Genomic DNA, 23,800 nt, shown 5'->3' with positions numbered 1-23,800 from the left:
AAGTATTAGATTTGTCTTTGAACTCTGTTATTTTGTCTTCACCATAAACCCGTTAGCCTGCAGAAGTTGAGAGGGGAAAGAGGACATGTCCATTCATCAAGATAAAGGTCAGTCTTGTAACCCACCCTTGAAGTATGATACAATCTTGAAGCTATTTGTGTAATTGAGCCTAAAATCTTTTATTGCATGTAGCTTGATACTAAGCAATGTTCTCTGAAGAATGAGTTTTCTGGTCAAAAATTTCTTGCCTATCCTTGGTCCTGAAATATTACTTTCTCTTAGAATTGTCAATATGACGATTGCGTACTTGGTAGCAGGCTGCCATTTTTAATAAGCTGCTTTTTGTTTTTAATGGTTTGTGATGATACTCTGTTGAAATCTTTCATTTTAATTTCAATTCCAGACTTTATACCATTTTGATTTCTTCTTATCCTGTATTTACAGAAAAGAAATCTAAAAGAATTTTGTAACTGGAATGTTTGCAATAGCAGTTTTCATCACAGCAGTCTTTCTCATTTGCTGTCAGTGGTTTTAGGTTTTACCTGAATGACTGAACATTTTTTTCTCTGCTAAAGGAGGTGATCTTATGATAGAGCAGGTTTAGGGCTTGAGGAAAATAAAGACTGTGGAACAGTTGTCAGATTTTTTTTAACCATTTACCTGTATTTATAAACATAGATGTGCATATACCTATATCAAGTAAGTACACTGTGTGAAAGAAACTAAATTCCTTGTTTGCAGCTGTCTGGCACTAAATGACTTATTAAGAGGAAGACCTTTGGATGACATTATAGACAAGCTTCCAGAGATCTGGGAAATCCTCTTCAGAGTGCAAGATGACATTAAGGTAATGGAACTGAGAATTGAACAGGAATCTTCAACAAAAAGCAGTACAGTGATCCAGCTCTGAGATGTTTAAAGAGAGATTCTCTGACAAGTCAACTTGAAGCCAGTGGGAGTGTTGAGTATTGTTGTGGTTTTGCTCTGGGTCAATTTTGTTTTCCACTCTTCACACAATTACTACTAGTTGAGAGAAGGTATTTGCAGACAAAAGGGAGACAGGACTTGGGGAATACAGTATAAACATTTATTACTAGTAAAATAAAAACTACTAATAAGTTAAAAACTAAAGAACTATATTTATAACAATTTTTATTCAAGTTGAAGTGCAATATATACACAGAAATACTTCTTCCCTTTTTATACTAGTCCAAGGAGAAGAAGTAGTTTCATTCTGTATCTTTGGAGTTCCAGTTCTCTCCCTCTAGTAACCGATTTTTAGCAGTAGTAGCACTTTCATTGCAGTTGGAACTTCTTCTCTTTTCTTCTCGCTCTGTGTTGGCTTCTGGGGCTGGGCTTACCCCCCTCCTGGGCTAAGACTGAAGGTTGGAGATTATTCAGGTCCTGAAGGGTTTTTCTTCCATAGGCTTGCAAGGGGACACTTGCTTACTATGGATCTTCTTCCATAAGGTTACAGGGGCTAATGGTTTAAGAGTCCACCCCTGTTTCCCTATGGAGGTCCCTCTCCATGGGAGAACAGTCCTTGATAGACTTCTCGGCATGGGTCTGGCACGAATCCACACACACACGGATTCCAATATCTCACATGGGCCGTCTCGCTCCAGCATGAGATTTCTCAGAGTCACAAAAACTTTAACAGCAGTATAGATCCACACACGCACGGATCTCGGTATCTCACCTGAGTCATCACTGCTCCAGCACAGGTTTCCCTCAGGGTTGCAAATCTCTACCAGGACTCTACCTCACTTCAGTTCTTTTTATGAAGTTTCGGTTCTCTTTAGTGCATCCACAGATTCTTTTATCAGCTGCATGGGAGGTTTCCTTACTCCAGCACACTTTATAAGTAGCAGGGTTTACTTTTCAGTCTTTTCCCTGCTAAGGAGAGAAAGCAGAAAGGCAGGGGGGAAACAAGCCTCCCCCCTTTCGCACTTTACTTTTCTTTGCTGCAGCTTCGGCTGCCAGCTCCGACCTTGGAAGCTCCGTTATCTTTCGGCTGGAATTCTTCCACAGCGATTTCTGTCCAAGCAGTCCGTCTTTTAAACTTTTTTTTCTCTTCACTCTCTTACAAGAGAGAAGGGAGGACTTCAGTGCTGCACCTGCTCCCCCCCCGGCCCAAGCCAGGGGAGGAGGGAGTCTGGCCCTGTTCGGGCCCGGTACTCCTCTCCCCTACATGGCTGCTACTCTAATTCCAACTGCGCTAACAACCTTCTCTTCCGTTTTCTTGAAGATGTAATTAGCAAAGGCGCTTCTGGACTTTTGATTGGTCTTTTTGTCCGGAAATTACCTGGACAAAACCATCATCAGCCCCAGGGATGGGCTGAGGGGGCAAAACCACGACAAGTATTAAGCAGATGAAATTCAGGCCCCTTGCAGTTAAAATTTCCATACCACCTTGGAAATTCTGTATTTTGAAATGTTGGGGTTTTTTCCTGCTGTGCTTATTCTTGGTGATTCAGGATTTTTCCTGGATATACAACAATTCCCGAGTATTTCCTTAATTATTGAATATAGAAACATTTATTTTGGCTACTTGTGTATGACTTGCGTGCATGGGGTCCTTCCAGGTTTGATCTGTGTTAATGTATTAATTGTATCAGATATTCAGATGGACCAAAGCCAAAATTTGTTTCAAAGTTGTTATATTAAGTATTGGCCATGAAGATAGCTGTGTCAGTACTAGTGCTATACTTATCAATTAAAATGAATCATTTTGTAGAAGAATAAAAATAGCAGCAGTGATTGTTGACTTCTCTTCTAGGAGGCTGTGCGAAAGGCAGTAGAACTAGCCCTAAAAACTTTGAGCAAGGTAAAACTCTTATTTCATCATGCACACGTAGGCAGACATGTATGGTTATGATGTCAGGTAATTGTTCGCTGTCATATCTGCAGGAGTGACATGTTTACCATAGTCTGTTGTCTTGAAAAGGTCTCTAATGTAAGGTGCAGTTGTGAAAAACCGAATAACCCCCTAGATAAGCATCACCTGTGGCCGAGAGGGCACGGAGAAACTGCACGCAGACCAATATGATCGATAGGCAGAATCCCGTTTATTATGTGTTACAGTTTCCATTATATACTTTTTTTACACACACATGTCTTTACACGATTGATCAGGAATAGTTAAACACACTTTTCAGCACTCAGTACTTACTATCCTGTGATTGGATCATACGCAGCATCCAAGCGCACTTTCTCCTCGCTTTTTCTCCTTACACTTTCTCTCCGCCTGTTCTCCTTGCTGCTATCTCACAGTTAGCATTCCTGCAGGCTGACATCAGTGTCAGTACTTTTCCCGAGGGCGAACCTTTCAGACTTAAGGCCCAGTAATATGGCTTGTCCATAGTGCTTGCTCTTTAGTCAAGCATCCCACAAATCCCCCTTTTTGTTTTTGTGGACAAACCATACACGCTAATAGGAGATTAATAAATTCACACAACATCCTTTGATTAAAAGATTTTTCTAATACCTATGTAATGTATTATTAAGACTACAAATACCTATACACAACACTTTTCTCTTGCACACTACTTTCATCCACTCATTCAACAGGTGACCACCACAGACATTCACACTTTCACACAAGATTAAAATTCCTTAATTAAATAATTAAGCATTTGACTATAGAAAGAGAATAGTAAAACAAGTCAATCATCTACAGTTAGCCTTCCCAAAACAAACAAACCACACAACCCATGAATAAAAAACACTCCCTGGTGAATAACAACCACTCAGTGTATTAATACTGCAGTCTTATAGAAAACTCCATGTAAACCAAGAAAACAACCGTTGAATACAGGAAAACACCAGTACTGTGATAAGAAGTAAAGTTCCCACTGTTGACCATAACACGATCCATATGCAACTCCCATAGCAGAGACCTCATCCCCGAAGGGCCAACCAGTGTCGCCATTGAGAGACAAAAATAATTACTGTCCTGTTTCACTGGCAATAGTTATTCAGTTGTTTCATTGGGGGGGGTCCGTGACTCCCAGCACCCCCAGGTAGGGCACCAGCACCAGTTTGGCATGTTACTGCTCCCTCCCCCGGACCTCTGGGTTTCCACTTGGTCTCCACTGCCACGTGTGGTTTAATACATTTCACAGGGAACCATCGTACACCAGCATCTGTGGAAACAGAAGCATAACCTCTGCCCATTATTAAGAGTTCCCCAGGGCCTAGCCATTCGCTGGTTCCTGGATCCCTGTACCGCACTTTTCCTTTACTCTTCCCTTGTGTTGCTAATCCTGGGCGTATCGCATCCCAATGTGTCACTATCGGAGGTTGTTCTGCTTCTCCTGTCAAAGTTAAAAGGTTCAAGACATAGACAGCTTTTGCAAGTCTGTCATGGGGCTCTATCACCTCTCCCCCTTTCTGTTTTTGCAAAAGCTGTTTAAGCGTGCCATGTGTACGTTCTACTATGGTTTGTCATGTTGGGGAGTGTGGAATACCTGTAATGTGTGAAATACCCCATAGTTGACAAAACCGGAGAAAAGTTTGAGAACAATATGCCGGGGCATTGTCCGTCTTAATTTGTTGAGACACTCCTAAACTAGCAAAACAAGCTAGTAGATGACGTTTGACATGACGACTGGTTTCTCCCGTTTGTGCAGTTGCCCAAATAACATGAGAGAAAGTGTCAACACAGACACGAACGTATTTGAACCTCCCAAACTCTGCGATATGTGTGACGTCCATCTGCCACAATTGCAGCGCTTGAAGCCCTAGAGGGTTCACACCCATACCCAGTCCAAGACCAATTTTTGACAATTTGGACACGCACTGACTAGTTCTCTGGCTTGGGACATAGTGAGGTGAAATTGTTTGGCTAGCATTTTGGCAGGTTGGTGAAAAAATTGATGAGAAGTGTGAACCTGCTCAAATAAATTAGGAGAAACATGAGTATATGACACTAGGGCATCAGTCCGATTATTACCGATGCTTAACCCTTGCTCAAATTGATGACTGCGAATATGGGTGACAAAATAGGTTACCTCTCGGAGGGTCACTGCCTGATGCAGTTGTAGCAAGATGGTCCGTAGGCGCAAATTATTAACAGGTTTTATAAAAGCACGTTCTATCTGACTTAAAATACCAGCAGCATAAAGGGAGTCTGTTACAATGTTAATGGGTGCGTCTCTCCACTGAACAAGGGCCTGATATACCGCTAGAAGCTCCAAAGTTTGTAAAGAGTCATCTTTTGTTCCTGAGAATGTCTGATTTTTCCATACTCCTTTCTCTTGCCAAGTAATGGCTGCTAACTGGGAACGTTTTCCCGCATCTGTAAATATGGTAGGGCCTGCTACCGATATCTCTGATCTTTTTGGTTGCTCTTCCCAATCCTGTTTAGCGATGAACTGTAACCACTTATCCTTGGGGTAATGTGTTTTAAACTGTCCAGAAAAATCTTGTATAGCCAGTTGAAAAAGCATCGACTGACTAACTAGTCATTGTAAGTACTCTTGACGAATAGGCATATAGATAGATTCAGGTTCTTTTCCACTAATTTCTATTATTCGCTTTTGTATTTTGACTAGTAAACTAGCTAGGGCTTCTATTCTAGTACAAATGGTCGATTTGGGGTGAAAAGCTGGAAAGACCCATTCTATAATTTTTAATTCTGGGTCTAACTGTACTATGAGTGCTTTCAGGTGTTTTGTCTCCAGAGAGGTGTTCACTAGGATGGCATGCATTGGTTTGTTTTCTGTAATACGTGAGACACCGTGATTTAAAACCTTTTTTGCAATGTGATCCAGGACCTCTTTTTGTTCTTCAGTTACTTGTCGCTCTGCTGAAGCATCTGTATCATTCTCTAAGAGGGGCATAAGGGGTGCAATATCATAATTTGTGATGCCACATATGTTACAAACCCATTGCAGTTCCCCCAACAGTTTTTGGGCATCAGTCAATGTTTTGATATTCAAATTCAGTTTTATTTTTTGTGGTTTAATTGTCTACTTTGTCACTTCCCATCCTAGATATTTCCACGGGGATGACTTTTGAATTTTTTCAGGTGCTATTTTTAATCCCCTCTCCTCTAGCATGTGTGTTAGTGTGAGTAACACCAATTCAGTGTCCATATTTCGTCCAACAATTAAAATATCGTCCATATAGTGGTAAACTAACAAGCAAGGAAATCTTTTGCGAAATGGTTGTAGGGCCCAAGCAACATATATTTGACACAGCGTGGGAGAATTTTTCATCCCCTGGGGAAGAACTATCCACTCATACCTCTGTACTGGTTCTTGTCTGTTGATACTGGGGACAGTAAAAGCAAATTTGGCACAATCTGATTCATGTAGAAAGATTGTGAAAAAACAGTCTTTTAAATCAATCACTAGAATTTGCCAGTCTTCTGGAATCATGGTGGGGGTGGGTAAACCTGGTTGCAGAGCTCCCATTTCCTCCATAATGGCATTAACTGCTCGTAGGTCATGTAATAGTCGCCACTTTCCTGACTTTTTTGGGATTGTAAAAATTGGTGTATTGTAGGGGCTTGTAGAGGGTCTGATATGCCCCGCATCTAACTGCTCTTGAATTAAGATGTGAATTTGTTCGAGCCTGTCTTGCTTTAGCGGCCACTGATCTACCCATACTGGTGTATCTCTTTTCCATTTCAGGAGTAGCACAGGCCTAGCTTCAGTGACTGCTTCTAAAAAGGCGTCACTAATTTGGCCCCCATTTGTGCCAACACATCTCTGCCTAGCAATGATACCGGTACTTCCATTATGTATGGCTGAACTGATATGCAACTCCCGTCTGAGAATTGCATCTGAATTGGATATTGGCTCATCATAGGTAAAGAACACCCTCCTACTCTGGCAATAGCCACTTGTGCAGGCCTCGCTAGCCAGTAAGGGGGCCAGTGCTGTTGGGCAATGATGGTTACATCTGTGCCTGTGTCTACTAGCATTGACAACTGTTTTTCTTCCCCCTGTTGATTTCATAGGGTTACCAGTTCTCGGGATTGGCTTTTAGTTATGTCCATGGCAAGATTACCTAACGCTTGTCCTGTTGACCCAAAACCACCTTCTCTGTGGTCCCTACTTGCTGCTGTAGGGACGCATCCTTTAAAAGGAACCAGTCGTGCAATTTTTTGACCTTTTGGAATAAAAACTGGCGGTGATAACGTATAAACCATGACATGTATCTGGCCTGTATAGTCTGCATCAATAACACCTGGTAAGACAAAAATTCCCTGTTTTGAAATGGATGATCGTCCAAGAAGTAGTGCACTTAATCCATGTCCTAATGGTCCTTTCATATTGGTGTCAATTACTGTCACTTTGGTATCAGTAAGATAAAGATCTATGCCTGTTTCCACATCCACTCCGGCACTTCCTCTCGTTGCTGCGGGGTGGTCATCCAGGCACTCTGATTTGATGTCTGTAAGCGAGGGGGCGGCACGCTCATCTGGTAGTTTCCTGATTTTTGTTTGTATTCACGAATATTATGATTGTCTCTGTCACTATTGATATTCAACCTCCCTGTTCTTTTTTTACAGTCTTTTCTAAGGTGCCCCATTTTTCCACATTTAAAGCACTTCATACCCTTCTGTTGGTGTTCTACCAAGGGCCTTACTGCAGCCCCTCCGGCTGCTGCCATAACCTGTGCCTGTTCCATACCCATCATTCGTTCAACTGCTTCTAGCATAACTGCAACTCCTGCTCCTTTTGGCAAGTGAACTAGTGCTTGTTGCGTTTTTTCATTTACATTTTCATAGGCAAGAGTATCCATCAATCTATTACGAGTATTGTCATCTAAATCTGTCTTTTGTAATGCTGCAAATAGTCGGTCTATAAACTTCCCATAAGGTTCTCCCACCTTTTGGACCACCTTGGTGTAAGCCTGTGGAGTACCATCACTGGGTATTGCTAAAAATGCTTGGAGGGCCTTTTCCTGACTTATTTGCAATGTTTCAGTGGCAAACTGTGCTTGCCAGGCTGCATCAACAAAAGGCCCATCCCCCAGAAGCATTTGTGTTGTTACTCCAAATAGAGGATCTCCCTGTTGTCTAACTGTATTAGCTACCTGGGTACAAGCATTTGACCAAGCATTGAGAAAATGCAACACCTGTGAGGGAGATAGCAGCATTGATGCCAGTTGTTTAATATCTGCTGGTGTGAGAAGGTTAGTAGTAAAAATATGTCTAATTAGGGCCTGCGTGTACTGAGAATTTATGCCATTAGCCTGAATAGCCTGTCGTGCTTCCTTTATAATCTTCCAGTCTAAAGGTTGCCAAGTATTCCGACCATTTTGTCCCACAATTACCAGATATGCTTGTTGAAATATTACTCCATCTAACAAAACATCCCGTATGATACCTTTCCAGCGCACCCCTCCCTCTTCCCCCCCACCGGGTACGGTAGCCCCGTGCGGTCAATTCCCAGGTAGTCCCAAACCCAGGGGAGGGGTTGGAAGCTGTAATGGGGGGAGGTGTGGGGCCCCAGCATTTCCCGAATTCAGTTGTGGCATATTCACGTGTCCAGGATTCTCGTACCACCGCGTAGCTTGCATCTCCACTCGCAGCTGTATCACGAGGCGGGGGAGAACCTCGCAACTGACCCAGCGTCCATCTTGCATAGGGGCATGAGACATACATACACACAAGAGCATATATGACTCGCAAAATGGCGAATTCCTTTATTACAAGGCTGTTTATATAGAGGGACTATAGAAGGTTCTGGTACAGAGGTGGGTTTCTGCTAGGAAACATCGAATCCAGAGGGTTTCTGATAAGGGGACTTGGAGAGATAGGTTGTAGGGATATGTCTAGCCATATAGGGAAAAGGGATAGCTAGGGAGGAAGGGAAGGTGTGGTTTGGGGGCACAGGAGAGGGGGGTCCTGCAGAGGCCTGTTTCTTGTCACTGGACTCCAGGCTCTTCCTTCGGCTTTAGCTGTCAGAGCACTTCTAGATGGATCTCTTCCTGTGAGGCCCATTCGAGTTCTTGTAGCATGTCTCTACATTCCTTGTAAGCTTCCATCCGTCCACTCCCGACACAGCTGTTCCAGTCACTGCTCCAAATCTCGTAGATCAGTGTTCCCTTTTTCGTTTTGTAATTCCCTCTCTCGCTGGATGCTTTCAGAAGGCAGGCGATCTCGGAGTCCTTCCTGCCGCTGTTGCTCCTTCCCCCCGCAGACTTTCTTTCCTTTAACCACTTTCTTCCCCCCCCCCGTTGCCTCCATTGATGAATCAGGTAATGGTGGATACAGCGACGGAATGGGCTTCACCGGGTTTTCCTTTATATCGTCCTTAGCGGAATTGGGATGGGGAGGGTTTTGTGGTGGGTCAGACCGACCCCCTTCCCCCTCCTCAGATTTCGTCAACCTGTAACGACCTCTCGGTTTCAGTTGCACTGCTGGGTTGAGAGGCACAGAGGGAACAACAGGAGGAGGCACAGGAGGACCTGTTGCTGCTGGTGAGGGAGTCGGTGTCCAGGGAGGTAAAGGGATTATTGCTGGGGGACCAGGTATTATCGGTCCCGAAAACAGGGAGGGTTTGGCCTGCGGCTGCGGTCCCACGGTAACAAAAGCTGAGTGAGCTTCCCTTTCAACTTTTACATTTTTCAGGGCATCGCTCACTAAATGCCATGTTACAGATAGTCTGGTCATGTCCTTGGTACTCTTTGAGACCTCGTCCCAGAGATCTTGCCCAATCTTTTCCCATAAAGTCACTTCAAAGGCATCGTTAAACGACGCAGAATGTCCTTTTCCTTTCACCCAGGACAGTAGCTGCTTGAGTGCAGCCTCATCATACTTGATTCCTCTCGTAGAGAGAATATACTGGAGTAGTTTTACCACTGCCTCTTCCGTTTTGGTCAGGGCAAACCACATTCCTCCCTGGCTGCCTGGGAAACTCCCACCCAGGCCTTCTTCTGCTAGCAACAGAGATGGGCTTACCGCGTCCAGAGCGTTGAAAACCAGTGCCAGGGACAGCACACTTTTACAGCCAGCTTCCTCTCTTCCCCCTTCATCCCACCGTTTACTGCTCGAAGTCAACACAGCCAAAGGGTCCCAGGTCTCTGTTCCGGAGCACAAAATGTGGCCGAGAGGGCACGGAGAAACTGCACGCAGACCAATATGATCGATAGGCAGAATCCTGTTTATTATGTGTTACAGTTTCCATTATATACTTTTTTTACACACACGTCTTTACACGATTGGTCAGGAATAGTTAAACATACTTTTCAGCACTCAGTACTTGCTATCCTGTGATTGGATCATACGCAGCATCCAAGTGCACTTTCTCCTCGCTTTTTCTCCTTACACTTTCTCTCCGCCTGTTCTCCTCGCTGCTATCTCACAGTTAGCATTCCTGCAGGCTGACATCAGTGCCAGTACTTTTCCTGAGGGCGAGCCTTTCAGGCTTAAGGCCCAGTAATATGGCTTGTCCATAGTGCTTGCTCTTTAGTCAAGCATTCCAAAATCACCACATAATGCCCTGTACTTTTGTTGATGCTGGTGAAGTCCTGTTGCTTGTGGGTAATGTGATGTTAAGTTCTGTACAAGCAAAGGAAGGATAAAATTAACTGGTTTTTTTTTAACCTCTGATGCCATTTTTTCCTCATTTAGGGGCGGGATTTCTTGTAACTTTAACAGTTGACCTAAGCTGACTCATCTAGTTGACCAAGCCTAGTAGAACCTCAGTGATATGAAACAGAGTAATGGAGTATATTCTTCACTGGTGCTATTACTGACAAGATTTATTGGGTGTAGTACACATATCACTTAATATTTTGCTTGGTAGTCCTTAAAAAAGTCATGTTGTTTGAAATCCCAGCCTTCGCAATGCATGACATCTTAATGCTACAAGTGAGGATCTGGGCCCAAAATGTTATCACAAAATGTTCTAATGTGGGAGTTGCTGCTCTGCCCTGTGCAATGGTTGAATCCCTGTGGCTGAGATAGGCTGTCCCTCAGCTGAGAGGTCATTTGATTCATCTCTTCATCCACACTCAGGTCAAGACCTGTTAGGCTCTTAATTTGCCTTTTCTGGAAGCTGACTGTAGTTGAAACCTGTTTTAAGGATGTGTCTTAGGGTTTAAGTACCTTTTGGAGAGGAGAATGAAGGTGTAACAGCCTGGGTTTGGTTGTCAGCAGTTTCTCTATTTGCTGTTGCCTTCCTCTGACTGAAGGAGGAAGTGCTTTAATGTATTTGAGGGGGAGGTTTGTACATGTTTGCAACACTGATTCTCACCTGTCCCCAGGTCTGCGTGAAAATGTGTGATCCCTCCAAAGGAGCAGCAGGTCAGAAGACGATAGCTGTGTTGCTTCCTTGCCTCCTAGACAAAGGCATAGTAAGCACAGTTGCTGAAGTCCGATCTCTCAGGTTAGTTTTGCATCCTATGTTTGCTGGGAGTTGTGTCATGATTTGTCCCAAAGAGATCCAACTTACTCACCTGAGTTGCAGAATGTTCTTTGTGTTTGAAGTGACAAGTTGTTTCCTGAAAGAGCTTTCCTGCTGAGTAGTTTCTCTCTAAGTAGCAACTCTGAGAACTCTACCTGTCTTTGAGAGTGTCTGACCTCTCTTCAAATGCCCAGGTTCAGTTCCCAGCAGGAAGTTCTCATTTCCCAAGAGAACTGATATGCAAGCCATGTGCTGTGCTAAAGCTGTCCTTTGGGACTGGCATATCTGTCCTGCGTGCAAACAAAAAATCCTATGGTAGTTCTTCAAACAGCCAGGTCTGATTTCACAACTGGTTGTGAGTATTGAAAGTTCATGTCCCAGATGTGACCGCATTGGGTCATGCTGTTCAAATACATTTTATGTCTTGTGACAGTTCAATGCCCCTTGATGTGTAGGGACTTTATATGTTTATCAATTTGTAACTCTGTTTATTCCTTCATTTGCTTGAAGGACAAAAAAACTGGAGCGTAGCTCAGACTTGGAGTGTAACTAGCTGGTCTTTGGAAAAATAATTGCTAGGAAGGTTGGAAAGCTCCTAACAAATGATAGTAAATATTTCTTGAGGTTTTTTTCATACCTTTTGAATATATGAAAACCCTTTGTCAAAATGCAACATGAGAGATGTGACCTGTCTGCACTGACAAATGGTATTTGAATAGGTCACTTGAACTTATTTTTTCTTGGACAGAAATAATGGATGTCTCTGGGTGACTTTGCTTAGCACTTCTTTAAAACATGGGAATGTGTTATTTTTTTTTGTACACCTGTCTGCAGTACTGTCTCTTTGTTTACTTTGGTCAGGGTATCACAATCTCTGATCAAACCATAACATAACATCAGGTGGAAGTTCAGGGCTAGGGTATGACTTGGCTTAAGCAGAAAAATACACATACTTTTATTTGCAGGTAGATTTATATTGTTGTCTCTGGATTACAGTAGAACAGGTTTTTAATTCAGTCTGTGTGTTTCTCTTTTGACCTTCCCTTTAATCTTTTCTCCAGCATTAACACTCTTGTGAAGATCAGTAAAAGTGCTGGGTCTATGCTGAAACCTCATGCACCAAAACTTATCCCAACCCTGCTGGAATCCTTGAGTTAGCTGGAGCCTCAAGTCCTCAATTATTTGAGTTTTTCTGCAACTGATCAGGAGAAAGTAAGTGCAGCTATAATGAGAAAGTATCAACAGAACAGATATAACAAAGATTTAAGCTTCATTAAGTAAACAGAAAATTAGCAGGTTTGGTTGGGAGGTGTTCAAAGATGCAAAGAGAAATAGCTATTAAATTACTAAAATTGATCATTGGAATATGACTGGACAAATGTGGGAGATTTTTTGAAGGATTGTGATTTTTTTTGTTTTTAATTCCCTAGACCACTACACATTTTAGAAAGTGAAAAACAATCTGTAAAAACTCTTTAAAGTGTCACTGCTATTTTTCCCAAGGGATTAACTTCAGTACTTCTTATAACTTAAATTAGAATGTGTGCCATAGCAAAGTGTGCTGGAGGTGGATGTTGTCAGCACAATGTCCTTTAATCTTTCTCAAAGAACCATATTAATCAATAGCAGTCTTCTGGGAAAGTGATGGAAACCCACTGTTCAGAAGCAAATGTAGCTAATTTCATTGCAGAGAGGGAAAAGCTCTTTGCAAATAAGAAGGAAGTGAACAGTAGTTTAGAGTGGGATTTTTTCCCCCTCTCTCCATCCTTCCTTCCATCCTTTGGTTTTTTTCCCCATTCATGTGATGTCAGGACTGCATGTTTTAGTTCCTGTACTCCAGCTAGAACACCCATCTTCCTCTGAAAGGGAAACATTCATAGACTGTAGGTATAATTGCTTTCTGTCTGTATGCATCTGAAATGGTGTGAGGTAGCGAGTTACAGTTGATGTTGCCCTTTCCACTATTTTCATGTTGAATTTACACTTGGATTTGTTTGGGGGGGTTTCCTGGTTTGTGTTCCTTTTGGTTTTTTTGGTTTTTAGACTGCAATGGATAGTGCCAGACTTAGTGTTGTCAAGTCATCTCCCATGATGGAAACCATTAACATGGTAAGTTCTTGTTTCAGAAGGATTCCAGTGTAAAATATGTTGTAGGAGAAGAGTAGGAATTTAAATGGGAGCTTTACAGAATACCTCTACAGGGTTCGGTTCATTTTATTATCACATCTCCATGTGGCTGTCCACTTCCTTTTTCATGTACTGACTTCTCATCCCGTCACCAGTGCTTGCTCTTTAGATCTGTTGTGAGTAACCTTGACTCCATTTAGAGTTGAATGGATTGTTTTTCCACCTGAAGACCTGCTTACTTTGATGAAGAGGGCATCCTTCAACTGCTCTTTGGATGGGGGCTCAACTTGTTCTGGATTATGCTAGCTAACATTTATCTTCATCTCTGGCCCACTGTTCCACAACCAGCTTCTCACCTGGGCCTCCAACTGATGATAGTCATCGTTCTTAAGCCACAAATGCTTAAGAATGTCTTGCCATTGCCTTGTGGTGCCTTAGATATCCCTACCTGGGCCTCGACGGTGCTTTGGTGGTGGAGATATTTAGAGAAAGTGCCGATATCACTGAACACACAGTCAGCTGCTGGTGTTTGTCACTGTAGTTTCCTGCTGCTGGAGGAGAAGTTGCTGATGCCCAAATGCTGTGCTGGAAGATCTGCCATGGTACAACAACCTACCTCTTGTTTAAGAACAGTGAGGACAATTATATAAATAATGACCACTTTCTTAATTTTCAATGTGTTTTTAGCAGCTTCTGCACCTGTTTTAGGTTACTACATGTGGGACAATCCAAATCCAACAGTGTTCAACTGGCGAGACATTTGGGAAAGGTATTCTTCCTATCTTGACATTAAACGCTGGATACTAGAAATTCCCAGACTGACTGTTGCCTCCAATGGCTATCTAAATTTTGTGGCAACAATTTTGTTTATGATGAATGTGATGAACATACTATTTAAAATTGGAAGGATTGTGTTATGCTGGTTTCCTTGTTTTAGGAAAGACCATACTTCAAAGGGATTACCTGGAGCTTTGGAAACGGGCTTGAAAAGGGCAGTTCCTGGTTGGCAAGGAGCAATGGGAAGACTTTGGTAAATGGATAGGACCTGTGGCACCTCCCATTACTTGGGACTTCACGCCAGCACAGGTCTTTGATCCTAACGAGATAACCCGTCGTTTAATGGAGGGTTGTCTTACATACAAGGATCCAAATACCCAAATCTCTGCTCTATGTTGGGGCTTGGCTAGTGATTATCGAACCGCTGTAGACCATGTTCAGAAAGCTAAGGCTGAGTCAGGGACGCAAACTACACCACTCAGAATGGAATCCACCAAGACCAGAGTCCAGACGCCATTTGAAGCCAGCACAGCTTGGACCAAACCTGCTGACACTGGAGTTCCAATTACGGACTTTATGAACATTGGAACTCACATATCAACATCTACAGCCACCTCTATGACCAAGACCAGGGCCCACACCACAGATCCTGAAATCACTATTGCCCCTATAACAAAAAAGAAGATGTGGATAAGGGACGATGCAGAGTCCACAAGCCTACCCCCACGACTGAGGAGTGTAACTGAAGAAGAAGAACGAGCTGTGAGAGAAGGAGCATGTCCCAAGGAATTAGGGGCGCATCCAAAAGAGAGGGGGATGCGTCCAAGGAAAGAAGGGGCAACAACTTGGGTGCCTGATGGAACACATAAACCAAGGAGAATGTTGACACCTGAATACACTCTTCTTGACTGTTCCACAGAAGAGATGGAGGACTATCTGAAATCCTCATCCCAGGGTCTGGAGGATTATTCATTACCTCCACCTGTCAGAAGCCCATCCGCTTCCACATCCACGTGAGAGAGTCAGAGTGGAGACAGTTCCACATAGATACGTCAAAAGAGAGATGGAAATGGATAGGAGGGATGTCCATCCAGAAGCGGGAGTCGTGAGAACATCTGAAGTATTATGATCATTGACCCCAGCAGAGCTCCGGGATTTAAGAAAAGATTATAGTCGCCAGCCTGGTGAACAAATTCTAACCTGGCTGGTAAGGTGCTGGGACAACGGAGCTAGAAGTCACATGCTGGAAGGTCACGAAACACAGCAGTTGGGATCTCTGGCACGAGACTGTGAGATTGAACAAGGGATTGCACGAGAGCCATATAGTCATAGTCTCTGGCTTAGGATCCTTACTGCGGTGAGAGAGAGATATCCATTTAAAGAGTACTTAACAAGTTCTCCAAGAAAAGGGACAACTGCGGAAGAAGGTATTCAATATCTATGGGAACTGGTCATGCTTGAACTTATCTTCAGTAAGCCGGACTATTATGATATCTTAGACCCTGTGCGTCTCCCATGTACTAATCCGATGTGGAGAAAAGTGATTAAAGGTGCCCCTGCACAATACATCAACCGCCTAATTTCAACATTCCATCCAAAGCTGGATGAACCAGATGTAGAAACAATGTGTCAGTGGATACAGACCATAGCAGAGAATTTCAAAGATCTTTCCTATGTCCAACATCAACCCACCCACTCTAAGGGAAGAATGAAAGGAGATTATGAATATTCCCAATATGAGGATGGCTACGAAGACGGAGATGACTACAGAGACACACCAGTAAAGTGATCTAGACCACAAGCTCGACCTCAACCTCGATCTTGGTCCAGATCTCGGTCAACAACTCCTCCCCCTACACACAGGAGGAAGGGCCCTAACCGTCAATCACTGTTGACGGGGAGGCTCTCAGAGACACATATACACGACCTATGAGATCTAAAATATGTCCAATTTATTAGGATAGCTCAGGGTTTTTATAGCATCTGTATACAAGGTCTCGTGACAAGAAGCACACAATTGGTTACAGGTCACTGTCCAGCTGTAAACATGCATTACAAATACCTTTAGAATTGGTTATTAACAGGTAACAAGGCAATTGTTTACTTTATCAAACTCCACCTTCTTCTTGGCACCAATTTCTCTTTGTTCTTGAAAGGACACCCACAGCCATCTTGGGACCTATAACTTATAGTACCTATAAAACCATGTAAAAGTTTAGAAAAGTCTATAAAAGTACCACACACAATATAAATTGCTCACACATTCATCATGTTCCTCCCACAAATCCCCCTTTTTGTTTTTGAGCAATTTATATTACACTAATACATTCTTAACTTACCACTAACATATTATAACACACAAGTACATATATCCATCACCATTAAAAATAACACCTTCACACACTTATCGTTTATTTCTATCTTATAATGCTAAAATTTATCCCAAACTAAGATTTAATGGATAATATATCAAGTTGACACAAAACACTCTTTTAAATTCTAAACTTCTATGATTATATGATACTACACTATAAAGCTACCTTATAATACTACTGAAAAAACTCTGTAATTCTGAATAGCTTATCTACCACAGTATCAACCTTAGTCTGCAGAATCACTCCCTTTCCAAGGTCTTATCCAACGTGTAGGCAGCCACTGAACTCCTGTATCTGTGAGGACACAAGCATACCCTCTGCCAGTTAGTTTTACCTCTGCAGACCCCTTCCAGACTCCGGTTTGTGGGTCCTTGTACTGAACTTTCACTGTTACCTGTGGATTTACCAAACCTGACTGCATAGAAGTATTATGAATTACAATGGGAGGGTCCAATCTTCCACCCGTCAACCATAAAAAATTCAAAACATATAACACTTTTGCAAGTCAGTTATGTGGGCTATCCAGCTCTTCTCCCCCTTTCTATTTTTGCAAAAGTGATTTCAGGACCCCATGAACTCGTTCGATGATAGTTTGTCCTGTAGGAGAATGAGCTATGCCGGTAACATGAGAAATACTCCAATTCGTACAGAATCTGTGAAAACGCTGTGAGGTATAACCGGACCCGTTATCAGTCTTAATTTCTGTGGGGACTCTTAGGGCCACTAGACATGCATGCATATGACGGATGACACATCTGGCACCTTCTCCAGCATGAGTAGAGGCCCATATAGCATGAGAAAAAGTGTCAATACACACACGCACATACTTCAACTTTCCAAACTCATTAACATCAGTGATATCCATCTGCCAAAGTTGCGATGCTTGTAAATCATGAGGATTGACTTTCAAGCTAATGCCTAGTCCATTTTTGTGGTAGGTTGAACAGGCCTACACTACACTCGATACCGTAAGGGTTTGCAGTGTAACCTGTAACACCTGGAAGCAATTTTTGTTTCCAGTCTGTTCCCTCCTGCCAGGGCACTGCTATTCATCGAAATTTCCTTCCAGCAGCTGTAAAAACAGTAATCCCTTTCACAGGATCATCTGAGCGCAACATAAGCTGTTCAATAATCTGATGTTGTAACAAAGGCAACAACTTGTTTGATGGATAATGATTTGTGATCAGTCCCTCAAAATCTGCCATAGCTATCTGGAATGGTTCAGATTTCTCAAACAACCACTCTTAATAGTTCTGAGCGACTGGCACAAAGATTACAGATGGATTCCTTCCAGTTAACTCACAAATCCGTCGCCGTCCCTTTATGACAAGTTGTGCAAACAAGTCAGGCCGTGCCATGATTGTCTTTCTGGGTTGATAGGGTAAGAATACCCATTCCAAAATTCTTATGCTGACTGTTATCTGACAGATGAAACCTAACGGATGTTGTCTATTCCCTCCAGAGTTGACAATCAGATACTGGACTGGCTGATCTTCTAGTATTTTACAGGCATACCCTTCAGTTATTCTACCTGAGATGTTAACTATAGTTGCTTTTTGTACGTCTGACAAATCTTTCCGAAGCCCTACTTTAGCAACAGACCTTAGGAAAGGCATTAGAGGAGCTGGATCATTATTGGTTATCCCAGAAACAGGTCTTACCCACTGTATGTCACCAAGTAGCTTCTGCACAGCAGTCAAGGGTCTTACATCAGTGTTAATGGTTAACTTCTGTGGTTTTACAATATCAGATGTAATGGTCCAACCTAGATATTGCCAAGGCTCTTGTCTCTGATTCTTCTCAGAAGCGATTTTCAGACTACACTGACCTAAGTCCTGTTCTAACTGCAACAACAACACAGGGATATCTAAATTTTGGCTTGCTACTAGAATATCATCCATGTAGTGAGAAACCAATAGCTCAGGATGCTGTTTTCGAAATGGTTGCAAAACCCAAGCAACATAGAGCTGACACATCACAGGTGAATTCTTCATCCCCTGTGCAAGAGTAACCCATTCAAATCTTTTTGCTGGCTCTGCTTTGTTCACTGAGGGTACTGTAAAGGCAAATTTTGCAGTATCATCTGGATGCAAGAAGATAGTAAAGAAACAATCTTTTAGATCTATTATCAGTATAGCCCAATCATGTGGAATCATTGTAGGAGAGGGTAAACCCGGTTGTAAGGTTCCCATATCCTCTATGACTGCATTAATGGCCCGTAGATCATGCAATAGTCTCCATTTTCCTGAAGTTTTTGGAATGACAAATATAGGAGTATTCCATGGGCTTGTAGACGGAACAATGTGACCTGCATCTAATTGCTCCTGAACCAGTTGTTGTACTATTTGCAGCCTGTCTTCCTTCAGCGGCCATTGATCGACCCAGATGGGTTTTTCTGTTCTCCACTTCCGCTTCAAGGTTGGCTGCTTTTAAGTGACCGCTCCTAAAAAGGAGAAGTAACCAGGCGTGCTCCCATCTGACTTAGCAGGTCTCGACCTATCAAACCCACTGGCAAAGACAACACATAAGGTCTTGTACTCACTGATGCACTGTCAGAAAAATGAAAGCTTACCACATCTCTACTGATCCATGTCTACTGTACACCACCTACCCCTTTCACTCCTGCAGGTGCCATCACCACGGGTCAGGTGTTAGGCTATTTGTGTCTGTGGATGATGGTAACATCCGCTCCAGTATCAACAAGCATAGTCATAGTGCTGGACTGACCATTAGGATGCTGCACAACTACACTCTCCTCAGGTTTTCCCTGCCTTATGTCTATGGCTAACATCACCTCAGGAGGACCTGTGGAACTAAAACCTTGATCCCCTCGAGTCCGTGATTCTGCCTTGGGCACCATTGCCTTAAAATGTACTAGCTGTGCTATTCTGTTGTTAGCAGGAATGAAAACTGGTGGTGTTAAAGTATATACCATGAGTTGGATGACTCCTGTAGCATCAACATCTATCACTCCTGGCACCACAAAAATTCCCTGACGAGACAAAGATGAATGTCTTAACAAGAGAACACTTAACTCTTTACCTAAAGGTCCTTACGATGTAAAAATACTCTTTGGTTAAAAACTCTTACTAACTATGTAATGCATTACCAAGTCTACAAATATATATATATATGGACATATAAACCCACACAATACTTTTCTCTTGCACACAACTGTCTTTCAAACAGTCATAAGGTGGCCACCTCATTCATACCTCAATCATACATGCTTTCACACAGCGAAGCTTTTGTTTTTGATTATAATACGATTTATATGCAACTCCCCATAGCAGAGGCTTCCTCTTCTAAGGGTCAGCAGGCTCACAAAATAGCAGACGTCCCTGCAAAAGGCAACGTCAACCTTCATGTAAAGCCTGAAAACCTTGAGCATGAGCCATCTGCATTTTCTATTTAAAAGTTCTCACCATCTTTCTGTTTCTGATGGTCAGCAGTCAGATGATTGCCATAAGAATTTATACACGTTTTATACATATTAGGAAACACTCCCTCTAATAAAGACCAATTGGGTTTTGATAAACAAATTAAAGCTATTAGAGGAACACCTTTTGTACTGTTCTAGACCAACCTGTTTACAGGGCAAATCAGTTTGTATGATATGACCTGTGAAAAAATGATTTTAAACCTTTTAAGCAATATACCCTTTCTATTACCCACTAATAATCCGAAATTTTACTGAAGAAAAAAGAAAAAACAACCTGTAAACTGCAAAACTTCAAATATCAATTTAAATAATTTAGAAAAACTCATTTTCCAATGTTGTTTTTCACATTCCAGTGAGCAAAACGATTTTACACTTACATTAACAAACTAATTTCTTTTTGCTATATGACTCTTTTTTTTTTTTTTTTTTTTTTCATGCTAAGGGTCACTAATGCCCAACTGGAGCAGCCACAGAAGCTGTTTTCTCCTGTTCAACCACTCTTCCAGCCGCTCCGAGGGGCTGGGTTGCAGTGCTTGAGGTGATTGAGTCAAAATACTGTGTAGTCTGCATCGTTGTTGCTGTTGTTGTTTTCAGCAAACAGGAGCAGGGTCACAGCTTGCACTGTTGACGCCGCTTTTGCTGCCGGGGTACGGTCACTGTGGCTCAGGGGAGATAACACCTCCGTGCGCCGCCGCCGCTCTCGCTGTTCTCTGCGCCTCCGTGCTCCGCACCTTCAGTCCCGGGGGCTGTCCTGGTGTTCTGAAAATGAGGTGATTCACGTTCTTCTGGGTTTGAGAAAGATGACATTTCGGTGAAGATGCGACTGTCAGTGCCTGTGCTTCATTCGTAGTTCCTGCTGTTGATGACGTAACGGTTGGCTCCGTGCCTGACGCATGCATGATGATTACTGCAGGTGGTGTTGAGAGCACAGGCGCAGAAGGTCCCGCTGCGATGACTAACTGCACAGGCTCGACCACTGACGCAGGTGCGCTGCCAGATGCTGTTGCCACTGACAACGCAGGGACTGCAGGGAGGGGGAGAGCTGCAGGTAGTGCAAGCGCAGTGACCGTTGAAGTCCCTGGCTCCGCTCCACTCTTGAGGTCCGCGGTTTTCACCCCTCCCACCGCAGCTGGAGCTAAGCCAAGCCGCTTTTTTGCCGCCATCGGCACGGGCGCGGTCGTAGTACCAAATACCAGCTGATCCACAGAAGTTTTACTCTCGGAAACTTTCATTTCCGCCCCGCTCTCACCATCTAAAGCTGCGCACACGAACAGAGACACTCGCCTCTCAGTTCCCACCTCCCGCAGCGCATCCACCAGCAGACGACACAGAGCAGGAAACTTTTTAACAACTTCAGACCCTCTTGAGGTCTCTTCCCAAAGTCTCTGTCCTAGAGAGTCCCAAGTAGACACTTCAAAGGCCACAGAAACATTGGGGATAAGGTCCTTTGCCCTGGACCATTCCAACAACCCTCTAAGGGTGGCACATTCATTATAAAAGTCCTTTTTATAAAGGATAGTTTGGAGAAACTTTTCCACCGCTTCCTCCTCTTTTGAGAGGGCAGTCCCCATCTTGTTTCCCCTTTCTGGCTACTCGATTGAATTCCACAAAACTGCTTACCGTGGATTTTTCAATTCCAGACGCTGGAGTAACGTCGCCGGAATTCCAACCAGCTTCTCCCTCCTTCGTTCCAGCTCGCTTCCACGTCTTGACCGAACAGCGAACTTCAAAATCCTGACACCCGTGCCCATGGGCCAAAAGCAAAAAATCAATTGCTGCTCTATTTTGCAAATTTGCATGTCTTAAGCTATTTAAAAACACACGCATAACCCCTTTTTGTATTTGTGCTAGGAAAATCGCCTGGGTCGTCCTTTGCAGGGCCCTTTGCAAACACGACACCAAACATGGCATTAGTAGCACAACCACAAAAATAGATAACAGAAGCAAACTTGTCTTGGCCATAGGCAAAAACCATTCTGATAGTTCCCATGTACCAACAGACCATTTAGTCAATTTTGACCAGCATTAACCTGTAATTCTTTAATACTTGCTTCCAGTCATTGAAGGCTAGTATGCATCAACTTACCATAATAAAATCTATATAATGCGTCCTCCTAAAATCTTAACACTTATAAAGTATTTTAAGTTCACACACATAGATATCTACACAACTTTTTACACTCATACAGCTTTTTTCCAGTCATTCAGAAGGTGGCCACCTGAATCATCCCCCATTCACACATAGCTGGGATTTTTATTATAGTTTTTCATTTCAACCACACATCTCAGATCTCAAGCATCACTGGCCATGTGCTTCTCAGTCTGCCATCTCTGATGGTCATGTTCAGTAACTCCACCTGTCCTGAAGAGGAATCAATACAAGGAACAAAAGCTTAACAAACCTATATGAGATCCATTTTTGATCCAACACCTGTTCATGCACATGCATATTCTCCTCCTCCTATTTTCTTGTATTTGAAAATATGTTTGTCATGTAAAAATGCTTTCTTGACAATAACTTGCCCTATGAGTAAACTAGCCCTGCTATAGAATACCAAAAGCTATGTAGCATAACAGAAACAATGTTGGGTGAACTGAAAGAAGACAAGAAAATCATGTGTGTACATTTTAAATTCCTTACTGAAATTTACCTTAACCTGATGTCAGGAAGGGGAAAAGCAAAATCTGCAATTACAAAATCACAGTAACCAAGCAACCAGGACCAATCATAGATCTCTTAAACTTTTAACTATTCCTCAGTAAGTTCCACTTCTCTGTCAACTGTGACACTGTGACAAACTCAGTGAAAAGCACCACCAACCATGCACATGGAAGTTCTCTTAAAAGCTCCATTTTTTTTAAAGTTTTTTTTATTTTTATTTTTATTTTTTTAATATTTTTTTTTTAATCAGCTGCGGTTTTAGCAGTTTTGTCACACTGCAACACTACAAGTGCCGAGCCTTGGGTCTTCCGAGACATCCTCAATGCAGGCGGTGGCCCCTGATGGTGTCGGGGCGACTCGCCCCGTTCTGGCTCAGAACCGGCAGTTCCCCAACTCCGCAGCTCCATCAACAGTGGCTCTGCCCTCGGTCCCCTCCCAGCATGGTGCTGTGTGGGCACCCTGCTCCGCGTCGGCCCCCCCCCCACCGGAGCTGTCTCCGTGCTCTCCAAATGTTGGTATGCAGTCTTCTCTTTCAGTCGCTTGCGCTGTTAACAAAAAAGCTTACAAACCATTGCTATGAAGAGTTCAGTCAGTTTTGAGTTGTTATCGTAACAGAGGGGTCTGCTTGGGAAAAAGCGAAGTGACCCTCCGGACTGCAACCAGTCCCGCACTTTGTTTCACAGCGGGTCTCGAACCTATGGCTCTGAGATTCGCAGTCCCATGTTTTACCAACTGAGTCATCTGAACTTCTTCAACAGTCCCTGTGCTCTTTCCAAGGTAGCCAGGCTCCCGTCATGGTACCCAGGCACTCTTAAATCTTACAGCAGCTTCGTTTTGGAGTCTTAGAGTAAAATTCTTTACCCCGTGTCTTGCATCCGTGAGTGATTGCTGTAAGGAAACCATAACTTGCAAAGCAAACATATTTTTACCTCTTGTTTAATTTCATTAACATTGTTAAAAGTTCAAAGAATGTTGTTGGTCAGCTTTACGGAATTCCACAGTGAATGGTTACCATAGCGACTGTGTTTACACAGGCATAAGTTGACTGCCG

At 43.0% G+C, this 23,800-nt stretch overlaps 1 protein-coding gene across 1 annotated transcript in view; it reads left to right on the top strand.

Moving 5' to 3' along the window:
- LOC114070200 (proteasome adapter and scaffold protein ECM29-like) overlaps window positions 1–23,800 on the top strand; it is a 78,840-nt gene that overhangs the window by 37,734 nt on the left and 17,306 nt on the right. The window contains 5 exon segments of the mRNA XM_027907447.1: window positions 742–847; window positions 2,780–2,827; window positions 11,227–11,348; window positions 12,428–12,578; window positions 13,410–13,475. Coding sequence (XP_027763248.1) covers window positions 742–847; window positions 2,780–2,827; window positions 11,227–11,348; window positions 12,428–12,578; window positions 13,410–13,475 — 493 coding nt within the window.

This window comes from Empidonax traillii, unplaced genomic scaffold, assembly GCF_003031625.1.
Source record: "Empidonax traillii isolate 1590-97213 ecotype Southwest subspecies unplaced genomic scaffold, ASM303162v1 scaffold1468:size105214, whole genome shotgun sequence".
In the NCBI taxonomy this organism is placed as follows: domain Eukaryota; kingdom Metazoa; phylum Chordata; class Aves; order Passeriformes; family Tyrannidae; genus Empidonax; species Empidonax traillii.
Note: the sequence above shows the minus strand (reverse complement) of the source record. Positions and strands in the feature narration are given on the sequence as shown.